The sequence below is a fragment of the Xiphophorus couchianus genome, chromosome 3, assembly GCF_001444195.1.
Source record: "Xiphophorus couchianus chromosome 3, X_couchianus-1.0, whole genome shotgun sequence".
Classification (NCBI taxonomy): domain Eukaryota; kingdom Metazoa; phylum Chordata; class Actinopteri; order Cyprinodontiformes; family Poeciliidae; genus Xiphophorus; species Xiphophorus couchianus.
In genome coordinates, this window is record NC_040230.1 from 6,333,705 (window position 1) to 6,355,124 (window position 21,420).

At 36.3% G+C, this 21,420-nt stretch overlaps 1 protein-coding gene across 1 annotated transcript; it reads right to left on the bottom strand.

The window, feature by feature from the left end:
• Nucleotides 1–526: 526 nt before the first annotated feature.
• septin7b (septin 7b) lies at nucleotides 527–21,160 on the bottom strand. The gene is made up of 15 exons (XM_028012044.1): nucleotides 21,004–21,160; nucleotides 19,529–19,530; nucleotides 18,456–18,558; nucleotides 15,286–15,392; nucleotides 12,946–13,046; nucleotides 12,720–12,854; nucleotides 9,105–9,222; nucleotides 8,073–8,165; nucleotides 7,865–7,961; nucleotides 7,668–7,719; nucleotides 6,229–6,357; nucleotides 5,793–5,813; nucleotides 3,292–3,427; nucleotides 2,822–2,964; nucleotides 527–1,891 (listed from the first exon to the last, which is right to left on the bottom strand). The coding sequence occupies exons 1-15, from the start codon at nucleotides 21,005–21,007 to the stop codon at nucleotides 1,852–1,854; spliced, it is 1,281 nt and encodes a 426-aa protein (XP_027867845.1). The 5' UTR covers nucleotides 21,008–21,160; the 3' UTR covers nucleotides 527–1,851.
• Nucleotides 21,161–21,420: the final 260 nt, after the last annotated feature.

Genomic DNA, 21,420 nt, shown 5'->3' on the forward strand with positions numbered 1-21,420 from the left:
ACCGGTTGCAAAATCCCTAAGGGCAATAGAAAAAAAACATGTTCATTACAAAAACAATCTTCTGTTAAGATATTAATCTGTGAATTTTGAGACGTCCTAGGGCGTCTTGTCACTTTAAATCCATATAAACTGCTGCTGGCCACAATCACCAAATCAACGTTTACGGCTGCACAATTATAGAACTGTACATCTTTTAAAAGCAGAAATATTTAAGTTCTTTTAATAGCAAGTCAAAACAAAACACTTTTCTTTTCCAGCAGCCCTTGCACAGGGCATACAGCGGTAAAACCAGCTGACTGAAGGTGCTGGAGCTCCACGTAGCTTGCTAGGTGACAGGCTAGGCCCGGCTGGGGTTGCTAGGTAACGCTGCAGCGCTTGTCAAATGTGACTTGACAATCAACGGCTCGTTTTTTCAGACACCGAAAACCATGAATTTATTAATTTATTTTTCAAAAACTGCTGGGTAGTTTTTCTTAAAGCGTTTGGGCTTTTTCCAGAAGCAGCTGAGACCAAAATGAAAGCATAAAAACGTTCAAAAATGTTTATTCTGCACGCCAAGTCCCCTTTGAACAACACAGGTACAATGACGACATCTAGCGGTGAGTCATGAAAACACACCGCTAAAGCGTCACAACCGGTCAAAACGAGTTCATAATATATCCGTAACAAAACCATCACACTTGTAAATACCATCACATGTTTATTAAGTGACATTGTACATTACAAATGAAAAATAAAATTAAAAATACAGATGAGTACATAGCCAAAGCAAATGTGGTGTTGACTCTTCATTTCCCACTGATCCGTTTCCACAGTGACGCCAATTTATCTTTTCAAAGCCCTCATGGGACTTTTACACAACTTCAACAGAGAACTCTGTTGTCAGTCTGTGAGAATTTGCTAAACATACAAAAGTTATTACTTCAGCTGGCTGGCTCGGTATATATATAAAAATAAACTAAAGTGAAATATAACACTTATTATAAATGGTGGTCCAAGGCTAGAAGAAACAGCTAAACATGGAGGAAAAAGAACTTGTTACACTTCAGAATAAAATGAATTTTAGCCATTTCTTAAAAGTCTATAAAAAGGCCCAAGGTGCATGCTATGTTTTCTCTTGATCTCAGATTTATTTTTTTTTTATTGGTGTTGTTATTCAAGAGACGTTTGTTTGCAGATTTCAATAAAAAAAAAACCCCAACAACTTCTTTTATTGTGTGAGATCTGATTAATTTTCCAAACACTGTTTCTTTCTTGTAAACATGAAATTAAAGAAAAACTTGATTGTTCAACTGTCAAACATAACTCACGAGAATTTGTTTTCGTCTTTGCTCTCCATAAATCTGTACACAATGGTCATTTAAAGCCACCTTGGGGATGGAAACAAAAATAAAGAGCAGTAGCCAAGGGTGGAGACAGTAGTTGAGTTATAACAACAACAATAATAATAACATCAATAATAATAATAATAATTAAAAATAATAATGTGGGTTTGGCCTTACTGAAGGGGAGTTTTTTCCTGTTGTTAAGGTAAACACATTCCTTAATGATGATGAGTCCTGGGCAGTGAGAAGGAGTTCTGGCTGTACACGCAAACCGCACTCTGACCTCTGGCTTGAATAAAAAAAATAAAATAAAAAAATTAAAAAGAAAGAAAAAAAACTGGCCCGAGTGTGACCTCTATTGGCTGGGAGCAGGAAGAGCACAGGAGAGAGAAAACAGGAAAGAGGAGAAGAGATGAAGGTGGGAGTAATGGGTGGAGTCAGAGCGCCACATTCAGGTGTTCTGACCGGCAACGTTGGCAAATCAAAAATAACTGGAACTGGGCTGGTCCCGTCCCGCCGACTGTCTTTAGAAGATCTTTCCTTTCTTTTTGTTTTTCTCCAGAGTCCTGCAACACAAAAACAAAACGATCAGATTAATCAGGATTAATCAGCTGTTCAAATAATCGTCAACTCATTTAGTAATCGACTAATCTTTAACTGGTGTGTACCGACTCAAAGAACAACATTCTTAGATGAAAAAATAAGCCAAAAGTGTACAAAAGAAACAATACATTTTGCATTTAAAATAATAATTTAAAAAAAACATTCTTTGTCTCTAAATATGTTCAACCCAAAACTCCTCAAGTGGAGATTATTTTTCTTGCTTTGTTTTCTAAAAACAAAATTAGAAACAGACTATCAGGGCTAGGCCACAAGAATTTTTGTTTTGTTTGAAGGCCATAACAAATTGTGGCTCCTCAAAAACAAAAAATGTCTACAGTTGTTTGGAAATTTGCTGATTAGTCATAATATTAGCAAAAAAAGAAACAATTTTACCAGAACAACATCTTGAAATTAAGAGAAAAAAGTAATTTTAATCAGAACAAAAGTTTCTGACATGACCAGCTTAGTTTGTGTAGATCTTTTTTCGAAATGGACTCAGTTGTTTGAAGAGTCGTTCCAAAGTCCTGGAGCTGATAATGATTTCATGTGATAAAAGAAGTATTTTCTTATCTGTAACATTGATACCATGAATGTTACAGATAACATTTGTAACATTACAAGATGCTCAACATTCCTGTTTAATTTTTGGTTATTTTTTGTGTTGGCGTTCTAGTTACGAAGATATTCGTATTATTAATATTTAACATCTTGGATGGAGTTGTCGACTAATAAGAAATTTCCTCTTGGTGATCAATAAAGTATATTCTATTCTAATTTAGATACTAAAACAAGATATAAAGTCAAAAAAAATTTTCATTCTTAATTTTCCCACAGTTGTGAGAAAACCAGTCATGAACTCAAACCCCAGACTGTAGTGTAGTAGGTATCTGTACCTGGAGGCCTCCATCTTCTGCTGCTCCAGCCGCTGTTGGAGCTCCCAGTTTGACCTCTCATCCTCGAAGACGCGCCTCTTCTCCTCCAGCTCCTTATGTTGAGCCTCCAGGTTCTTCTTCATCTGCTCGTGACGCCGCTGAAGCTGCAACGGTAACAGATGAAAACACACTTAACTTTCCTCCTAAGAAGGTTGATCAAATAAAGTTTCAGCTGGTAAAGGTCCTTCTACAAGCAAGAAAAACTTTTTTAGTTTGCGTGACTTTAACCAGAGATGTTGCACTTGTATATGGCTCCAACTGTAGGTGATGCTTTCCAAATTCAGGTTTGTAGTCAAGTGTTAGATTGAACTTTACCACAAAACTGTGCAGTTTGAATTTCAATAGGGAACTCAAGCACTTTCCAAACCTTGGAAACACCTAACTGAAATCCAAGCAGTGTGTGTGTGTGTGTGTGTGTGTGTGTGTGTTACCTCTGCCTCAGAGTCTTTGAGCTTCTGCACCTTCTCCTTGACTTTCATCTCGAACACCTGCTCCATCTCCATCTCCATCTTCTTCATCTTGGCCACATGCTCTCGCCTCTCCTCCTCCATCTGGGCCAGGGGACTCCTGCGGAGCGGCCGCACACAAAACGTCAGACAAGCAGCTCAGACATTCAAATCAGCAAGAACAACTAATATCTACCAACCAGTAAAGTCATGGACTAACAAAGACTTCCTGTCGGGTTTTAGAGAAATCCCAGGGATTTCCTGCTGCAATTTTTTGTCAAATTTTATAATTATCAATATTTTGGCTAATTCTAAATTAAAAAATAGCTTTTGGTGTTCATTATAGGATTGATCAATTTCACTGCAAAAACAAAATCTTACCAAGTATTTTTGGCCTAGTTTTTAATTTAAATATCCATACCACACTTGAAATAAAAGAAAACTGGCTTACAAGTAATTTTTCAGCAATTTATAGAAGCTTGTTTTAAGTCAACAATTTCATTAATATTGATGAAAAAGTTCTAGTTCCACTGGCAGATTATTTTATTTATAACAAGACATTTTTGCCATGTTATAAGTGTAATCGACTATTAAATTAACATATTACTCAACATCTGCATAAATTGTGGAGCTAGGTTTAAGGTTCTGTTTGTCTTATTGTGTCAATCTTCAACATGGATGCTAAAATGTCATGGAACTTGTTTAATAAAAGTTACAGCATCCAAATCGACACCACATTTTGATAAAGTACAGAAACCTAAAATTCAGCCTTTTGAAAAACATTATCTTGCTTCTCCACAGACACCCAACAGGAAGAGGAGGAAGCTACAGGAAAAGCTTCAGATTGAATCCAACAAGACAGGAACTGGAAAAGTACCACGAGGCATATTGGAGGAAAACAGTGGGCCAAAGTTAACACCAGTGTTAGTAGCAGTAGTTTATTATTAAACGTTAGTAAGAGCTAGGGCTGGACGATATGGGTAAAAAATAAAATCTTTTGATTTTTTTTAAATATCAGATCTGATTTAAATTTGATTTTTTTATTCTCAGTTTCTTTTCTAAAAAGAGAAAATTACAAATGTCAAGAAATATATTTTAAAAAAATCATCCATTCTTTCAGTTGTACTACTGAGAATTTGTGTTCAACTACGAGAATATAGCCATAATATTAGTAGGATAATATTAGCAGAATTTTACCAGAACGCCTTAAAATTAAGAGACTTATAAAAATCTGACGTAAACACTACAGTTAGTTTTTCCCCCAAAAAATACTTGTTTCAGAGTTCTGTGGTTAATAATAATTTAATGCTGGTGTGTTTAAAGATCAAGTATTTCCTTACACCAAAGTATAGCTTCACAAGATGCTCAATAATTTTTTGTGTAGGACTTTAATAAAAAAAACCTTCTCATGGTCTAAGCGTTTCATATTAGTGGATAAATAGTTATTGATCAGTCTTTTGTTTTAAATATTTCAAATACTACCAAACTTGTGCCATGACCTCCTTTTTTACTCACAGTTTTCACTTCACTCCGTTGTTTTTTTAATTTTAAGCAGTTATGAGGCCCGATGGCGAAACTTTAAACTGCTACTGCCAGTTACTCAGCAGGTTGTTGCTAGGTAACCAACGTTAGGGGGGAACTTGAAACTGCTTCATCTTACCCAGCAAGTCGTTGCTAGGTAACCAAAGAATGAGAGAGTTGACTCTACAAATTTTTCTCAGCTTGCCGTGAGAGGCTGAGCAGCTAAATCTGCCTATAACTCCCAGAATGCTGTGCGGTTCTGGATCAGAGTTCAGTGAATATTTTATATATTGATATTAATTATGCGTATATCGCGATATATATTTTGCTATTGATTTATTGTCCAGCCCTACTATGAACAACGGAAACCAAATATTTTCCAAAAATTAAATCTTATAAAACCAAAAATTTGATCTAATTGATAAAATTGATTCATCGCCCAGCCCAGGTAGAAGCCAACCCAAAATTGGGTGAATTGCTGTTTAGACATTCAAAGAAATGCTGTGAAATATGAGGAGCGGTTGCCTGGAAAAGGAGTTAAAAACTTTACAGTAAATAAAAGTAGACTGTAAAGTTACTATGAGAACCCTTGCTGAACAACTTCACAGTTTTGTAATCTTTTAAAGTAGTTTTCAGGTTTTTTGAGTTGTTTTTCGTCTCATTTAGAGAGGCAACCACTCCAGACATTTCATGGGTCGACCTCGATTGCCGACAAACAGAGCTCAGTCAGCAGAGTCTGCATTGCAAATGGAAAGAGTTTGTGCCTTAGAAAAACTAATTAAAGCACCCCAACCCTGTGTGGCGAACACGAATTTTTAGGAAACAAAACAAACCAGTTTTCTTCCCACAAAACATGAAAGTAAAACATCTGACAGAAACGAGTGAAGAGGAGAAAACCTCTGAAGGAGCAGAGAGGAAGGGTGGCGACAGCTCAAACAAATGAGGTGAATAAGATGTTCACTTACATTCCGTCAACTGTGTCCATACTAAAAAAAAAAACACACACACACAAACACACACACAGCATGCAATGATGAGGTCATGCGCTTGAAACAAAAACAGTAAGTTATTAAATGCAATGTGTGACATGGAGCTAATTTCTTACTGCAAATGGAAGACAGAAAAAGTTAACAGCAGTGCTCACATATTTAGCTGTGTGTTAGAATCAGAAGTGTGTTACCTAGAGTCAGTTAGCTTAAACGGTTGGCTGTTTGATTGTGTTTTTCACTATAGCAAAACTTATTATATGCAAAAAGCATGAGTTAGCAGCAACAAAAACCGTCTCAAACCTCAAATATCCGCTCCACGTTTCACCTGGAAACTTGCTCAGGTCCAGAACATGACTATAAGCTTCTGATTTAGGTAAAACCAGCTGGGTAGTGCGGTGAAACTGGGACTTACTTGGTGGACAGCTGTCCTTTTGCTTTGTTGTTGTCCACTCCGTTGTAGGTGACAGCGGCCAGCTTCCTGCTGCGGTAGTTTTCATAGTGGACGTTGTTGGTCACGTCCTTCAGGTCCTGCATGTGAGTCCTGGCAACAGAATGTCAATACAATTTACCGTATTTTCTGGACTATAAGGCGCACTTAAAAACCTTTAATTTTACCAAAAAAATGACAGTGCCCCTTATATATTGTTCTGGAGTAAAACAGCGCCCTCTAGTGAATTAATATGGATTAATTCTGACTTACTGACCTCTAAGCGACTTTGTGTGGTACATGGCGCTCTGTCAAAATGTTTTAGTTACATTACGACTACTATAGTCAGCGGAGTAAAACATACTGTGTTTTGACTGACTGACTTATCTGACTGTTTTGTTTTGCTTAAGGCGCCTTATAGTCTGGTGCACTTTATATGTGAAAAAGGATCAAAACTAGACCAATAATTGAAAGTGCGTTTTATAATCCAGTGCGGAAAATACAGTAATGTTAATATATTTGGAGGTCATTATTTGAAATAACACAAGAAAAAAAGCAACATTCAGGGTTTCTTTTCCCATATTTTACACTCAAACTTGATTTTTTAGCCCATATTGGTCAAATCTTTTCCAAGATTTTCCGACAATAAAATTCAAGCATTATCAGAGAGTTTTCAAACTATTTCATTACCACACTTTAGAGATAAAAACAATACAAATGAACTGAAAAAAGACAGTTTCAGTTCACTATTAAATGATGTAATTTGTTACTGTTACTAATATGTTTTGGTAGTATTTTACAGTCTACAGCAGGGACAAGGTAAACTAAAATATAATAAAAAATGTATGTTTTAAAACCTATATATCAGGTCTGAAAACAAAACACTAATTTAACAAAATAATAATTTTTAAAAAATCTGCAGCTTCAATAACTACCCTGTAAAAGACAAAGGTCTTATATTTTACAAGTTACAAAAAATTCCTAAAAAATTGCAAAGTTTTCTGGCATTTAGCAAATATAAATAATTTTGGTAATTCTTACTGACCTAAAACAAGGAAAGTTTGGTCTGATTTAACTTCAGACAGTAAGAAAAATTTTATGTCTTATTAAATCTACACAATTAGATTTTTAAAATTATGGTTTTAACTATAAGTAACGTTTTCCATATTTTCAACATTAGACTGCACTTTATTATGCAGTTTGAATTTCAAGCACTTTCAAGGACTTCATACAGAAATCAAGGACTCTCCATACCTTGAAAACACCTAACTGAAATTCAAGCATTAGTAGTACTAGTGAATAATTTCTTCATCATAAAATTTCTACATAAAATTCCCCTCAATATGTATACAAACAAACATCTCTTTGACACCTTGAACAACCTAAATAACCTTAACAAAACGGTCTTCCTGTAGCTTCAGTACCTGATGAGCATGTCCCTGAGGATGGTGAAGTCACAATGGTCGCTGTTTTCAACTAACAGGAAACAATAAAACATTTGTCATTAAACTATCAGGGTTAAAAAAAAAAGCCCAAACAACTTTAGATACCAAATATCTTGTTAGAATATGATAAAAGTTAGTTTTGATCACATTTTTAATGTTTAACTAAACAGTCTCACCTTCTGCAACTCCCCAGGGGTATTGTCTTCCCCTCACCCTCTTGCCGTTCACCTCGATGATGGTGTTGCTTCCCACCACAGCCAGTGGCAGCTTGTCCTGGATGAAGAAAACGATTAGTCAAAACAAGCTGTTAGAAGCACAGAAATGCGAGTTTGCATCACTGCTACACTCTGATACACAGGCATGAGGATTTTGCAGAGAACGTACTTTAATTTTCTTCACCAGCCTGTTCTCCTCTTCGTCGTCCGTCTCAGGAAACTCGTAAATCTTGATTTTGTGCTCTTGGATTTCTCTCATGATCTAGATGTAAAATGGACCACGTTAAAGGCAGACACCTCTGAGGCGGTACTTATACTTTCATAGATTTTTTTTGACACATTTTCTCAAGTTTGAGGAAGTTAAGCAAGTCTGTCACATTGCAATGTTTTACTGTATTTGTTTATGTATCTACTGTTATGTATGTATAGGTTTTATTCACATACATCCAAGTTCCTTTTTGGATGTCTTTTTCCACAAACTTGGAAAAACTTCTTTTATGAAACAATAAAATGGGGAAAGAAGCTTTGAAAACTGGCAGCCATATGTTAACTCTTTGAAAAAAGCTCAGAAATGTAAAAAAAAAAAAGAAAGAAAATTAATTAAATAAAATTAATTGAATGTATTTATATTTTCAAAGCATTGCTGTCAACTATAATAACAATTTAACAACAGTGGAAGTAAATTTGCTCCAACAGGTAGAGTTTGTCTTGAAAGTCGCTGTAGAGTAAATAATATTATAAAATTTTTATAAATATAAAAATTTATATTTATAAATTTGGATTAATGATGCAAATAATTAAAAAGTTATTAAATCAAATTTAGTTCCCAACAGATTAAACCTTCTTTTAGTGTTGTAGTCTGGCCACCTTTCAGTTAATTGTTTAGTCGAGTGATAAGATGAATCAACTTTAGTTGAATTCATTAATCGATAACTCGCGTCTTACAGTCATGCAGCATTTTTATTTGGAGAAAACCTGTTTAGATGAGTTTGTATTTAAGTTCCACTGCAATCTGAACCCAAACTTAACAAGTTTCTTTACAATAAGTCACAGAAAGGAAAACCACCAGATATCAATGTAAAGATAAACAGCTGCTACACTAAACTGATGTCGCTTTGTGATGAAAAACATTGGGTCCGTACCAAAGAGCGTTATTTAGAGGGGGGTTTTTTCTCTGCCTGCAGCTGTGGAAACCACTGACCTGCTTCTTGAACTGTTGGCATTCCTCTGGGGTGAGAGTGTCTGCTTTGGCGATCAGCGGGATGACATTGACTTTTTCATGCAACCGTTTCATGAACTCGATGTCCAAGGGCTTCAGTCTGCAGAAACATGAAGTTGCAACCATTTTATCTGATCAACTGTGCCGAATCATCAGCTTTGTGCAGCCTACACTGCAAAAACACAAAATGTTACCAAGTAATTTTGGTCTAGCTTCTAGTGCAAATATATTAGTGCACTTTAAATAATACTTAACTAACTTAGTGTCAGTTTAAATAACTTTTCAGCAATATATAGGATCTTGTTTTAAGTCAATAATTATTTAATATTCATGAAAAACTACCAATTTTATTGGCAGATAAATTCACTTATAACAAGACATTTTCCTCAACCTATAAGTGAAGTAATCTACCAATTGAACAAGTACTTTTTCATCAATATTTAGGACTCAAAACAAGATCCTATATTTTGCTGAAATTACTTATAAGTTATTTTTGTCTTATTTCAAGTGTGCCAAGGTATTTGCACTAGAACAAACCAAAAATACTTGGTAATATTTTGTGTTTTTGCAGTGTAGATCTTAAAACAAAATCAATCTTCTCTTGTCTCATTGAAGGACGGCTTTGGGTTTATGAAAGAAGACAGTTTCTTGGAAACACTTGGAACAAAGATAAAACGACTTAAACCAAATAAAGAATAAAGAAGTCTGTCTGATGTTTGCTATGTCTATGAAACGACCTTAAAGTCATGAGAAAGAACTGCTGTTCTCAGCTGGAAAAATAACATTTGACAAGGCCGTATTATTGAGTTACAGCTTTGAATTTCTCTTACTTATTTCTAAAATGTGATTTTCTTTTAATCTGCGTGCGGCTGCAGTAGAAATGTCTCAGAGTTAAAATCTAACCAACAGCTGGAGTCAAAGTTTCAAGAGGTTGATGGTGAAATGTCCAGCATTCAACTATAAATCTGGATAAAACAGATTTATTGTCAAAAAACTTCTTGTAGCAGCAACAAAACAAATACTTAGTATCTCATCTCAATGAATTTACTAAATGCTATAATGCACTGAAAATGAAAATGGTCACAGCTAGCTCATCTACATCGTCACTGCCTTGTTGCAATTTTCCATTACATAAGATGTTTTGAACACTTTATGAAGATTTAAGTAAATCCACTATATAAGATTTTTTTTGTCTCTTTTTATTCATGTAAAGCACTTTGAGCTGCCTTGTTGCTGATAAAGTGCTCTATAAATAAAACTTCTTCCTGTTCCAAAATCAAAACAATCAAACTAAAATTGGATGAAAAATGTATCATTTTGATAATTGACTAATAATTGACTAATAATAATTAAATGACTAATTTAACTGAATTTCGAAATAATCATCAACTAACTTAGTAACCGATTAATCGTTAACTGGAGTACACAAACTCTAAAACAGGCCATTTGCTGAAAGTACAACACAGTCAGAGCAGTAATTAAATAAAAACTATAAATATTTTGCATTAAAATAAAATGCCCAGTTTTAGCTTCACACGGTAGACTTCTCACAATAATAGATTTTGCTGGACGATAAATTATCCAAGAAGTTATTGCGGTAATCAATAAAATTGTTGCTTTGACCATTCTCAAGTAATATGACGGTTGAGATAAATAAACTTTAAATTCTGGTCAATGTTTAACACTGGAACTGGAAGACATTTTAAATACCCAAACTAAATACATAAAACAACAGAAACAAATGAAATGAATTATTAAGTCTATGAAAGCAAAATTATCCTCATAAAAAGGGCTAATTGAAACTAAAACACCAAACTGAAAACTTTTGTTATCCAGTTTTTAGTAGAAAGAAAAAAACAAGCCAAGCAAATGGAAAACATTGAGTTTGTTTTAATTTATAATGCGATTAACTCATTTATTGCTTATGTATAAAATACACATTAATCAGTTAATCCAAAAACTAATCAACAGATCAGACTTGAAGTTCAGCAGTATCTTTAGAAGTATTTACTTTTAGCTGCTAAAAATGATCAGGTGTTCACTAAAGCAATGCTGTGTTGTTGCATTTTAGGCACTAAAATGTTTATTATCTTATTTAAAGGCAACAGGCGTTGTTTTGCAGCGGGTCGGTCAGTGTGTTGCTGTGAGAACCGCCAGCTGCTGCGAGGAGGGGACGCTCCCTGACAGCATACGGTGCCCATCCTCCAGTAATAAAGTAATGCTTGTGTGGGTACAGAGCGCAGCCTTGTACAAACAAAATGTCCCCGAGAGGAGAGACAGACTGAGAGGACCGAGACGACAAGGACAGAAACAGAGCAGCGTCTTTTCACTCGTCAGTAAAAAAAGACACAGTCGTCAAACAAACAGCGTGAGAACGCAGCAGATTTTATACATGAAATCTCAGTAAACAGTATTTTTAAAAAGCGGTTATTATACACTGACATTTTATTAGGGGAAGGAAGTAAGCACTTATTTGACAATTAGAATAAATTAAATTAAGATAAAGACACTCTAGTAGCTTGTGAAGCATCATAATTAAAATTCCTGTTGTTTCTTTATCAAGGCGATCTGCATCATCTGTTTGGCGTTTTAGCAGCACAACCAAACCTTCCAACTCCCTTTACCTTTCTACAACATCTCAGTTTTTCACCTCTGTTTAACAAGACAGACCGAGAACCTGACAATGTAACTACTGTTCAGTCCAGGAGGAGTTGGTACACTAACAATATAGTTTTTTGCTGAAAATATTAAAAGTTAAAGTGGTGAAGTAGCTAGCACTCTGTTAGCCAAACAAACACAAACTTGATTTTATGAGTTTTGGGAAACAACTGACCAACTTTCATTGCTCCATTTCTTTACTCATTTTCTATGCAGTTCTCACTCTCTTCCTGACCTACTGGTGCCACACTGCAAAAACACAAAATCTTACCAGGTATTTTTGCTTGTTCTAATGGCAGATAAATTAACTTATAACATGGGGAAAATGCCTGGCTGACCCTAACCCTAACCCTTGCTAAGTAACGGGCTGGGCTTAGCTGGGGTTGCTAGGTAAAGCCTCATTTTCCACATACCGCAAAACTAATTTATTGCCAAAAACGGCTGGATGTTTTTTCAAGTGTGTGGAGAAGCAGTTGAGACCCAAGTGGAAGAACAAAAGCGTGCAAAATGTGAATTTTCACTCACAAGAGAAAAATGGCTGCAAACAGATGCACAATTATATAACCTTACATCTTTGAAAAGCATGAGTGGGTCCTCCTGTACAACCAACAGGAAAGCAACAAGTGGTTTCTGGATGGTAAGTTAACAACAAGACACTTGCCCTTTCCTGTAGCCATTGTATAGCACATACATAAAACCAGAAGTCATGGAGCCCAACTTGGCACTGCTGGGCTTGTTGAATGTGCCTAAACATTAACGGGAGGTTTACGCAACGACTCATTTTACAAACACCAAAAAAATGCCAAAAAAACTCCTCAGACCCAAATGGAAGTGCAAAAACATGTAAAGTGTGAAATTTGCAAAAGAGGTCCCACTAAATGATTTTGTGGTAAAATTCTCATGAATAACAAGTCTTCTGAAATCCTCCTCTAAACTCACCCGTGTCCGGAGGGAGCGATGAAATAAAGGCAGCAGTGGATCCGGCTGTCAGGCATCTGTCGTCTGTTCACCCGTGATTCTGAGTTCAGGTAGTCTTCAAACTTGCTGTCTATGTGGTCGATGATTGGCTGCCAGCTGAAGATGAGAAGTTGTGCGTCACGTTGCTGAAGTGTGATAAACGTTTAAATAATGTGTGAGCAGAAGAGGCAGACAAGGCGATCCTCACCAGTTGCTGTTGTCAACGGCATCTCCGAACCCTGGGGTGTCAACTATTGTGAGCAGCAGCTGGACGCCTCCTTCCTTTATTAAGACTTTAGATTGCTCCACCTGCCGCAGGAAAACAACAGATTCTGATGTGAAACTGGCTTCTGCTTCTATGATAGATGAACGCAAAGTTCCAGCTAACTGTGATGTGGAAGTAATCCATAAGATTTTTTTTTGCTTTAGTCATAATATTAGCAGAATAAAGACAAAAATATCAAAAGAAAGTCGTAAAATTACTAGGAAAAGTTGTTTTAATGACAGCAAATCTTCAATCAATCAGGATCTGATATTACCAGTTTGATTGATTGTTTCAGATTACAGGAAATTGGGTTGAAAACTGTCCGAAGCATTATTAAAATCTGGAAGGATCGTGGGGAACAATCATGTTTGAGTAATGTAGTGAAAAACAACAGCAGGAAACTCAATGAATTGGGTCTGAACTGCTGCAGCCATAAGAAAACCACTAATCAGCGATGCTAACTGCAGAAACAGGCTACACTTAGCTACCTCTTCCAGATTAATATGTATCATTATTATACATATGCAATTCAATCATAGTATACAGCTGTTCTGTTTTTATTATTGGTAAAATTGCTTGTAAACTACCTTCAAATCCAACGTATTGAATCCCTACATTAGCAGTAAAACTAATCTGTTTCACCAAAATCAGCTTGTTAAATAGGTTCTCTGCTGAAGGTGAGACATTACACCAGATTATCTCTCCAAAACAACCGAACTGCACAATCAGAATCATTACAGACTGAATATTACACCAAGTAGAAAATATTTAGTAGCAAGCAGCATGCAGCAACCTGCCTTCTCATTTAGTTCCATTACTTAACTGCCTAGAGGAACCAGCAAAGCACACAGGCAGCCGGAGAGAGCAATAGTTTCAGATATGAGTCAGACAGAGGGAGCGCCACAGGCGGCAGGCCTCAAAAATCCAAGACCGCATTTAACAAACGGCCTCAAAAACACTCACTGCAGGATCTGTGGAGTCTAATTCCATCCCTTTGAACAGGGAATCCTAACAGGAAGCTTTTCAAAAAACACTCAGTAAATATCTGTTAAATGCAAATGAAATGATTAAGTCTACTCTAATTTATCATGAGATTAATGGATGTATTGCTTTTGCAACAGGTCTACATAAAACAATGCGTTTATACACTGTAGAGCTGAATATGACAGACCAGTTATCTAATGGCTCTTCATCTCAGAATATTTATAATTACGATGGGTTTGAACTGCAACTCTCACTATGATCACATTTCTGTTTTAAAAACAGTTTAAAGTGCAAAACAGAAAAGAGCCGAGTCTGAAAATTCGAGGTGATAAAAAACAGTAAAACTTGTCTACTTTATAACAACTTTCATTATGTTTATCTTTTAGAAATTCCACAGTTGAAAATATTCAACCCAAATTCACACAATGTTTGGTTTACCAGAACCGGAGCGCTTCGCTCAGAGATACAGATGTTTTATTTCTGTCTCAGGGGAGACGGCAACGCTCTTTTTGACTCAACAGAAGAAGAAGAAATTAACTGAGAGCACAGAAGTGATTTCTAACCAGGATGTTACACTGTTTTTGTTCCTGAGAGACAAATTATTAAAATAAGGGAAGCAATAAATCTTCCCCAGACACTGACAAATGTCCCAATTTTTCTTGTTCTGCCTGTAAGCTGACTCGTAATTTTCTTTGTCTGCTGCATGTTTGGGAATTATGGATGAGAAATTATGTTATGGTTTTGTTTTTGTTACCATTAGAAAAATAAAACTACTCTTCCACTATTGGTTGCAAAAGATAATCAATAAATGCTATATATGACAAAATATACAACACATAGGGAGACATAAAGCTGCCATTACTGACCCAAAAGCCAGTTTGGTTAAAAACATTTATATTTAGGGGAGGGTATTAATCGTGTCATTGATCAAATATTGAGAAAAGTTTCTTTGCATAATAAGAATTTGATTTATTGTTGTGACTATACATTTCAGTTACTGATGGTAAATTAAAAAAATCTGACAATAAGATTGGAAATATTATTTTTACCATTTTCTCCACCGTTTGTTCCATGAGAGCATCATTATTAATAAATCAATATTTTTCTGCATATTATGAGTAGAAAAAAATAATTTATTAAGTATTTGACCTTTCAATCACAAATCAAAGCCAATAAAGGGAAAATGTGCTGATTCTGATATCTGACCAGTTACATGGTGCCAATGTACTCAATATTATGGGTTAGAAAGTAGCAGAAGCAGGCAGGTTTAACTCATTTTAAACACAGAGAGAAAAATACCTGTACAGTCTTTTTGATTCTGTGTGAAGGTCCAGGATACTCTGTTGAATACAGGTCTGTTAGGAACAGCGAGTTAATCAGAGTCGACTTCCCCAGGCCAGATTCGCCTGGAAACAAAAACACAAAACTACTATCAGAAGATGCCAACAGAAACGCTAAGCTGAAATGGGTAACACTGACATAACAGTCACAAACATGAAGGAGTCTTCATAAATGTTTATGGCTGTTGTCATGAAATGTCATTCGGTAAATAATGACATTTTTAAGGTAAAGTTGCATTAAAACTTGGATTAAAAGTGTCACCTTTGTGTTGCTTGTTAAATAATACAACTTTCAAAGCAAAGTTGATTTAAGCTTGAATTAAGTGTCAACTTTGCATTATTCAGTAAGTAAAGGTGCTTTTAAGGCCAAGGTGCATTAACACTTGTATAAAATGTGTCAACTTTGCATAATTCGCTAAATAACGACCCTTCTAAAGCAAAGTTGGATTAAATCTTGCAATAAAAGTGTTAACTTGGATTTTTTTGGTAAGTAGAGACACTTTTAAAGCAAACTTTCATTAAAACTTGCATTAAAAGTGACAACTTTGCATAATTCAGTAAATAATAAAGCTTTCAAAACAACGTTGCATGAAAGCTAACATTAAAAGTCCACTAAAAGTGTCAACTTTTCTTATTATTTGGTAAAGAATTACACTTTTAAAACAATGTTGCATTAAAACTCACATTCAACCTGCATTAAAAATGGCATTATTTACCAAATGGCACTTCATAACAACAGTCAAACATTCATGAAGACTCCTTCATGTTTATGTCAGGTGCTGTGTCTTATGCACACCCCTTCAAGTAAAGTTTTACCCTAAAATGTTATTTGAACTTCACTGCTGTCTTTCCTCAAACAATCACGGCCATGTGGTTTTCTAGGAGTGACTTTAGCCAGATATCTCAATCTATTTGGGTTAAACAGTTAAAGGGCAAGATAAACAACGCAGACAATGGCTCTTGTTATGCGTCACCGACTGGCTGTGTGGTCCCGGTGTTTTCTCAACTCGGCTGACCATTATGTGCCTCGTTCCCAAGCTCCCGGTGAAAAGGATCATTAGTGGAAATGAGCACTGGCGCAGCCTAGTGTGGCTGATGGCCAGAAGTCAATATTTAACCATGCAGTATTTACACCCACAGCTACAGTTAATGGGTAACGTGCTCCCTTCATCTGTAGCGATGGTCCAGGCCTCCGACTGTGTGGATTGGGTACATCAGCCTGGTAAATGCATTAGGAAGTGGCGATAGATCTCTGAAAAGAGCAGCTTGGTAATGTATGAACAGGTTGCTGGTCACGTGTTTTATGAGCTATGCATAGATGTGCCAGTCACTGATGGCGATGCAGCACCAATCTCTCTTCTTCTTTCGCACCACACAAGTGACACATTGCATGTGGGAACTGCAGGGACATGTGGGCCTGCAGCAAATCAGAGCCAGGAACAGCAGAATATTGCATGCGTGTGCATCTTTTTGTGTGTGTGTGAAAACAAATGGCATGCATTTAAGTATCAGAAAGTCCAGAGGACCCCCCTCTACTGTCCTTGTTGCCATGACATTTATAATCTCAGGGATTATTCTCAAAACAAAGATTTAGTCAAAAACAGAGAACAGGTAGACAAGCACCAATCTGGCTTTTCCAGGCCGACACCAATTTCTTGTTTTCTTTGAAGTCTGACGCATCAATTCAGATTTTTTAATTTTATTCTGAAGATTTTACATCGAAGGAGAAAAATGTAGAGCAGGTTGTTTGATAGAGGTAGTAGTTTTGAATTAGAAAGTAAACAAATCAAGGCTTTGTTTTATTTGTATTAGATTTAAAATGTAAGGTTGAAACGATTAATCGGATTAATTGTAATGAAACTGAAATAACCATCAACTAGTTTAGCTATCAATTAATCGCTAAGTAGGGTAATTAAGCCAAAACTCTGCAAAAACAATCTATACAAAAGATAGATTAAGACAAAAAAAAAAATTAAGACAACCCCTCCCCTCACCCCCCCCAAAAAAACCCTTTGTCCGTAAATCACCCGGTCAAATTTTTCTTTTAAACAAATATGCTTTTGAGAACCTTTTACATCCGATTATTAATGGGTTAATCCCAAAATAATCTACAGGTCAGCGCTACGCTGTATTGATGTTACGTCAAAGTAGAAAGCGCTGAGCTTTTCACGTGTTGAAGTTAGCTGAAGATGCATCCTTTGGTACAAATGATCAAGCGTTTACTAAAGGAATGCTATGTTGTTGCATTTTAGGCAATAAAATGTTTATTTTCTTCTTTAAAAAGGAATGGATTTGTATATTTTTACGTATTTTAAATACTTTATAAAAAACTTAATTGGCTACATAAATAAATCTGCAGAATGTGGCAATTTGTTTAATCATCAGAATAATTGATAGAATAATCCAGTACTAATCATTAGTTAATTTGTTAAAATGCATTAATGTAAATGTTAAAAATGGTGGCAGTTCTTTATTTTGATTAATTAAATTCAGTATAGGACCTCCTGATCTGCAATCAGCACCAATCAATGGTAATTTGGCCAATTCCACCATCTAACTAACCATATTGATTAAACCATCTCCAAAAGAAAGCAAAATACAAGCAAACTGCTAAAAGACAGTCTATGGTACTGTGGAAATAAGACTCAAACTGCTGTGAACAAAATGCAGCGTTCTTCAGTGGCCTGTTGAGCACAAACTATGTTGGTCCCACCACAGGAAATGGTTGTGACCCTAGGACACGTTTTCCCTCCAAATACGGCTGAGGAACATCTTGGCCCAGAGTCAACAGCCACATCCAGGAATTGAAAGAAAAAAAAAAGGAAAAGAAGTGTCCGTTTCTGACTTGCAGAAATGGATAAACCCAAACCAAATGTTTTGCTTTTGCAAGATGGTCTTAAAGGAACCTGACACAGATGAAAAGGGGCAGAAATCCAATCTCCAAAAACGTCTGAGTCAGCATTTAAAACTATTTATGTTCTCTGCACATAAATATGGCTTCACAAACATGCACAGCTATATCGTTCTCTGAAAGACAAACCACATTGAAGGACTTTAAATGCCTTCCATGAGGAACACAATGAGATGATTCAATGAAAAACAGGAGCAGACCGAGGAGAGTGTTCTTACCCACAACCATCAGGGTGAACTCAAAGCCCCTCTTCACAGACTTCCTGTACACTTGATTGGGGAGGCTTGCAAAGCCAACGTATCCATCCAGGTTCTTTTGTTGCTGTAAAACAGGATTATTATTAGTCCTGGATGACTGGGGATCAATATTCCTAATGTGATTTGCTCCTCCTAATAGGTTACAGGCAGATTGTTAGGCCTGCAACAATAACCAATTTTTGCTGAACAAAAAATAGTCCCAGAAGTTATTGCGATAAATTATAATATTGTTGTTTTGAGCCCATTTTTAAGTAATATAATGGCAATATTGGCATAATAATGCATTCTGAAAGATCCATGACCTTTAAATTCGAATGAGCATTTCACACTGTAACTGGAAGACATTTTAAATATCCAAAGTAAATAAAACAAACAACAAATAAACAAATTATAAAGTCTCTATAAACAAAAATGGTTAGTTGAGACCAAAGCTAGCCATCTGACAGAAGATTTTTATAATTCAGTTTTTGGTAGAAACAGAGACAAAAAAAAAAAAAGATAAATAACGAAAATAAAAAATGATAAAGCTCATTTTAATCTATAACACGATTAATTCAGGAGTGTCAAACTAATTTCCATTGTGGGCTAAATGTCCTTTAGGGACTGGTTGAGGGAGAATGTATTAATAAAAATAACTAATAATTAAAATATTATAACTTTATCTGCACTCAATGAGTACTTCTTAAAATTAAATAATATTTATACACATAAAAGTGTATTTGATTTAACTAATAAAATGATATATTAGCACAAAACTGTTATCTTGAAGTCTCTTTAGTCTAAAGGGCCTCAGAAATGGTTATGGTGGGCTGGATTTGGCCCGCAGGCCTTGAGTTTGACACATGTTGATTTTGTGATTTATTGCTTATTGTGACAGTATCCCTCTACGCGAAATCTAAGTTACCAAAAATAATATTTAACAAAAACACATGAGTATCATACCTTACATTTTAACAACCGTTATCTATTCATTTTGAGATATTTATCTCTTAAAAGCAGTTAGGTCAAGCAAAAAGCATGATTTCTATACTTACAGCTGCATTGTGCCGATCAGTGAAATGTTGAACGATCCAGTTTCCCCCCAGGTCACAAGAAAAGAGAAAAGAAAGAAATCAATATCAGATCATCTGACAAACAAATGATTCCGGTTCTGTTTTCTAACTCCGGGAGCCTGGGGCAAAGGTATTCATGATCCAAGCAACTGTAGCGGCACAGATATTTGGACCAGAGTTGTATACGTTCCACTCCACTTGCTCCTTTAATGTCAGCAGCACCATAAAGCAAAGGCTGTGCCCTGTTACAGCCTTTTCTTCAAGCCTGTGGCTAGGAGAGGATTTTTGCTTCTTATGCCAGAGCATCTTCTGCCTGCCAACACCAACCCACTCGTCTCCAGTGCGATTCTGGGACGTGATAATGCTGATTTGTCTACAGGATGTGCAGCTCAGCCTTAGTAGTATCACACTGTTCCTGTTTGTGAGGGGTGGGAGGAGGGAGAGATAATAAAAGGGCTCCCAAAGCAGGTAACCTATAGTCAATATGCTCATGATTAACCTAAATGTGAACAGCAATTTCAAATCACAACCGTGTTTCCTTTCCGGTATAATCACAGAGGTCTACTAGAGGAAGTGGAGGCAGGTGGAGGAATCAGTTTTGCTAGTATCTTCATGCAAATGTAGGAGGCCTCGTCTTTACTGAACAATAAATATTAGGTTTCAATTTGAGAATAAACGAGTAAAGCAGATGCAAGGCTCTTATTTACAGACTTGCAACGCAAAGGCGACCAACTGTAAAGTCAAAACATGAACTCTGAGGTGTTAGATCCACTGTAATCCAGATTAGATGGCAGCCCTAACCTCCTTATGTCTAACCTGACATCAGGTCTGACTCTGCCTGCCAAACGCAAATGCTCCAGTCATGTCGGCTTAATCAAAGCAAAGGTCGCACAGGTCCTGAAAATTAATTTCAGTACAAAATGCGGCTCCGGGCACCTAAAGTGGGAGGATTTAATCTTGCAGGAACTCACAGCAGCTCGCAAATGTTTCCTGTCATTTACCCGTAACTTCAGGGCACAAAACTTAGCATCGCATCGAGCAGTTTAACCCAAAATGTGACACTGAAGGAAGCCAGTTATCAAAATGCTGCTTTTTTATGGTGAGCTTCCAAAAGCAGATATGTGTAACTATAAAATGTACATTTTGGTTTCTTAATCAAAGAGCTCATATAGAACAGAGGAGTAGCGCTTGCTAAAATACTTCGCTACAAAGCTAACGACAGGAAATGACACTCCCGTTAGGTTACACAGCGAACATAAGCTAAAGGTTAGCCTGCTAGCATAGCAACCCATCCAAGTGGAGGCGGACTGGGCGTTGGTTGCTCCAACAACTGCCGGAGCTAAACGGCAGCAAATGCTTCAAATAGTGCAGTCGATTCTAAGTAAAACAACAAACACAACAGTTTAGAATTGGGCTTTTTGCTAAACTGTAACCGCAGCTGACAGTGGTAATCTCACCCATAACGTTAACGGTCCCTGCCGCCTCAAACACCGATCATTCACAAGCCGACATTCCCCCTTCTCGCTACTTTTGCTTGAGCTACGCACAGTGAGTCACGTAAGAGCCTTCAAACTCAAGGCAGCTACGATGGAAAAACTGACGTAAATCTACGTGAATGCCAGTAGAGCGGAGACATTGTAGATCTCGTGATATCTTCGTGTTCCTTTGAGTGGAAGTGCGCTCTCGCGATAAGTCACACACCACAACCTTTAAGTTGAAAGAAGCATCACAAAACGGACCATTTTTATTTAGAAAAGCACTGAAATATTGTTAAAATGTATGTGTAAGCTGTATTTTTCTGTTTTCTTTTAATAACGGCGGTTATTCAAATCAACATTGCTCTAAATAGATGAATAAACCAGATCAAATCTAGA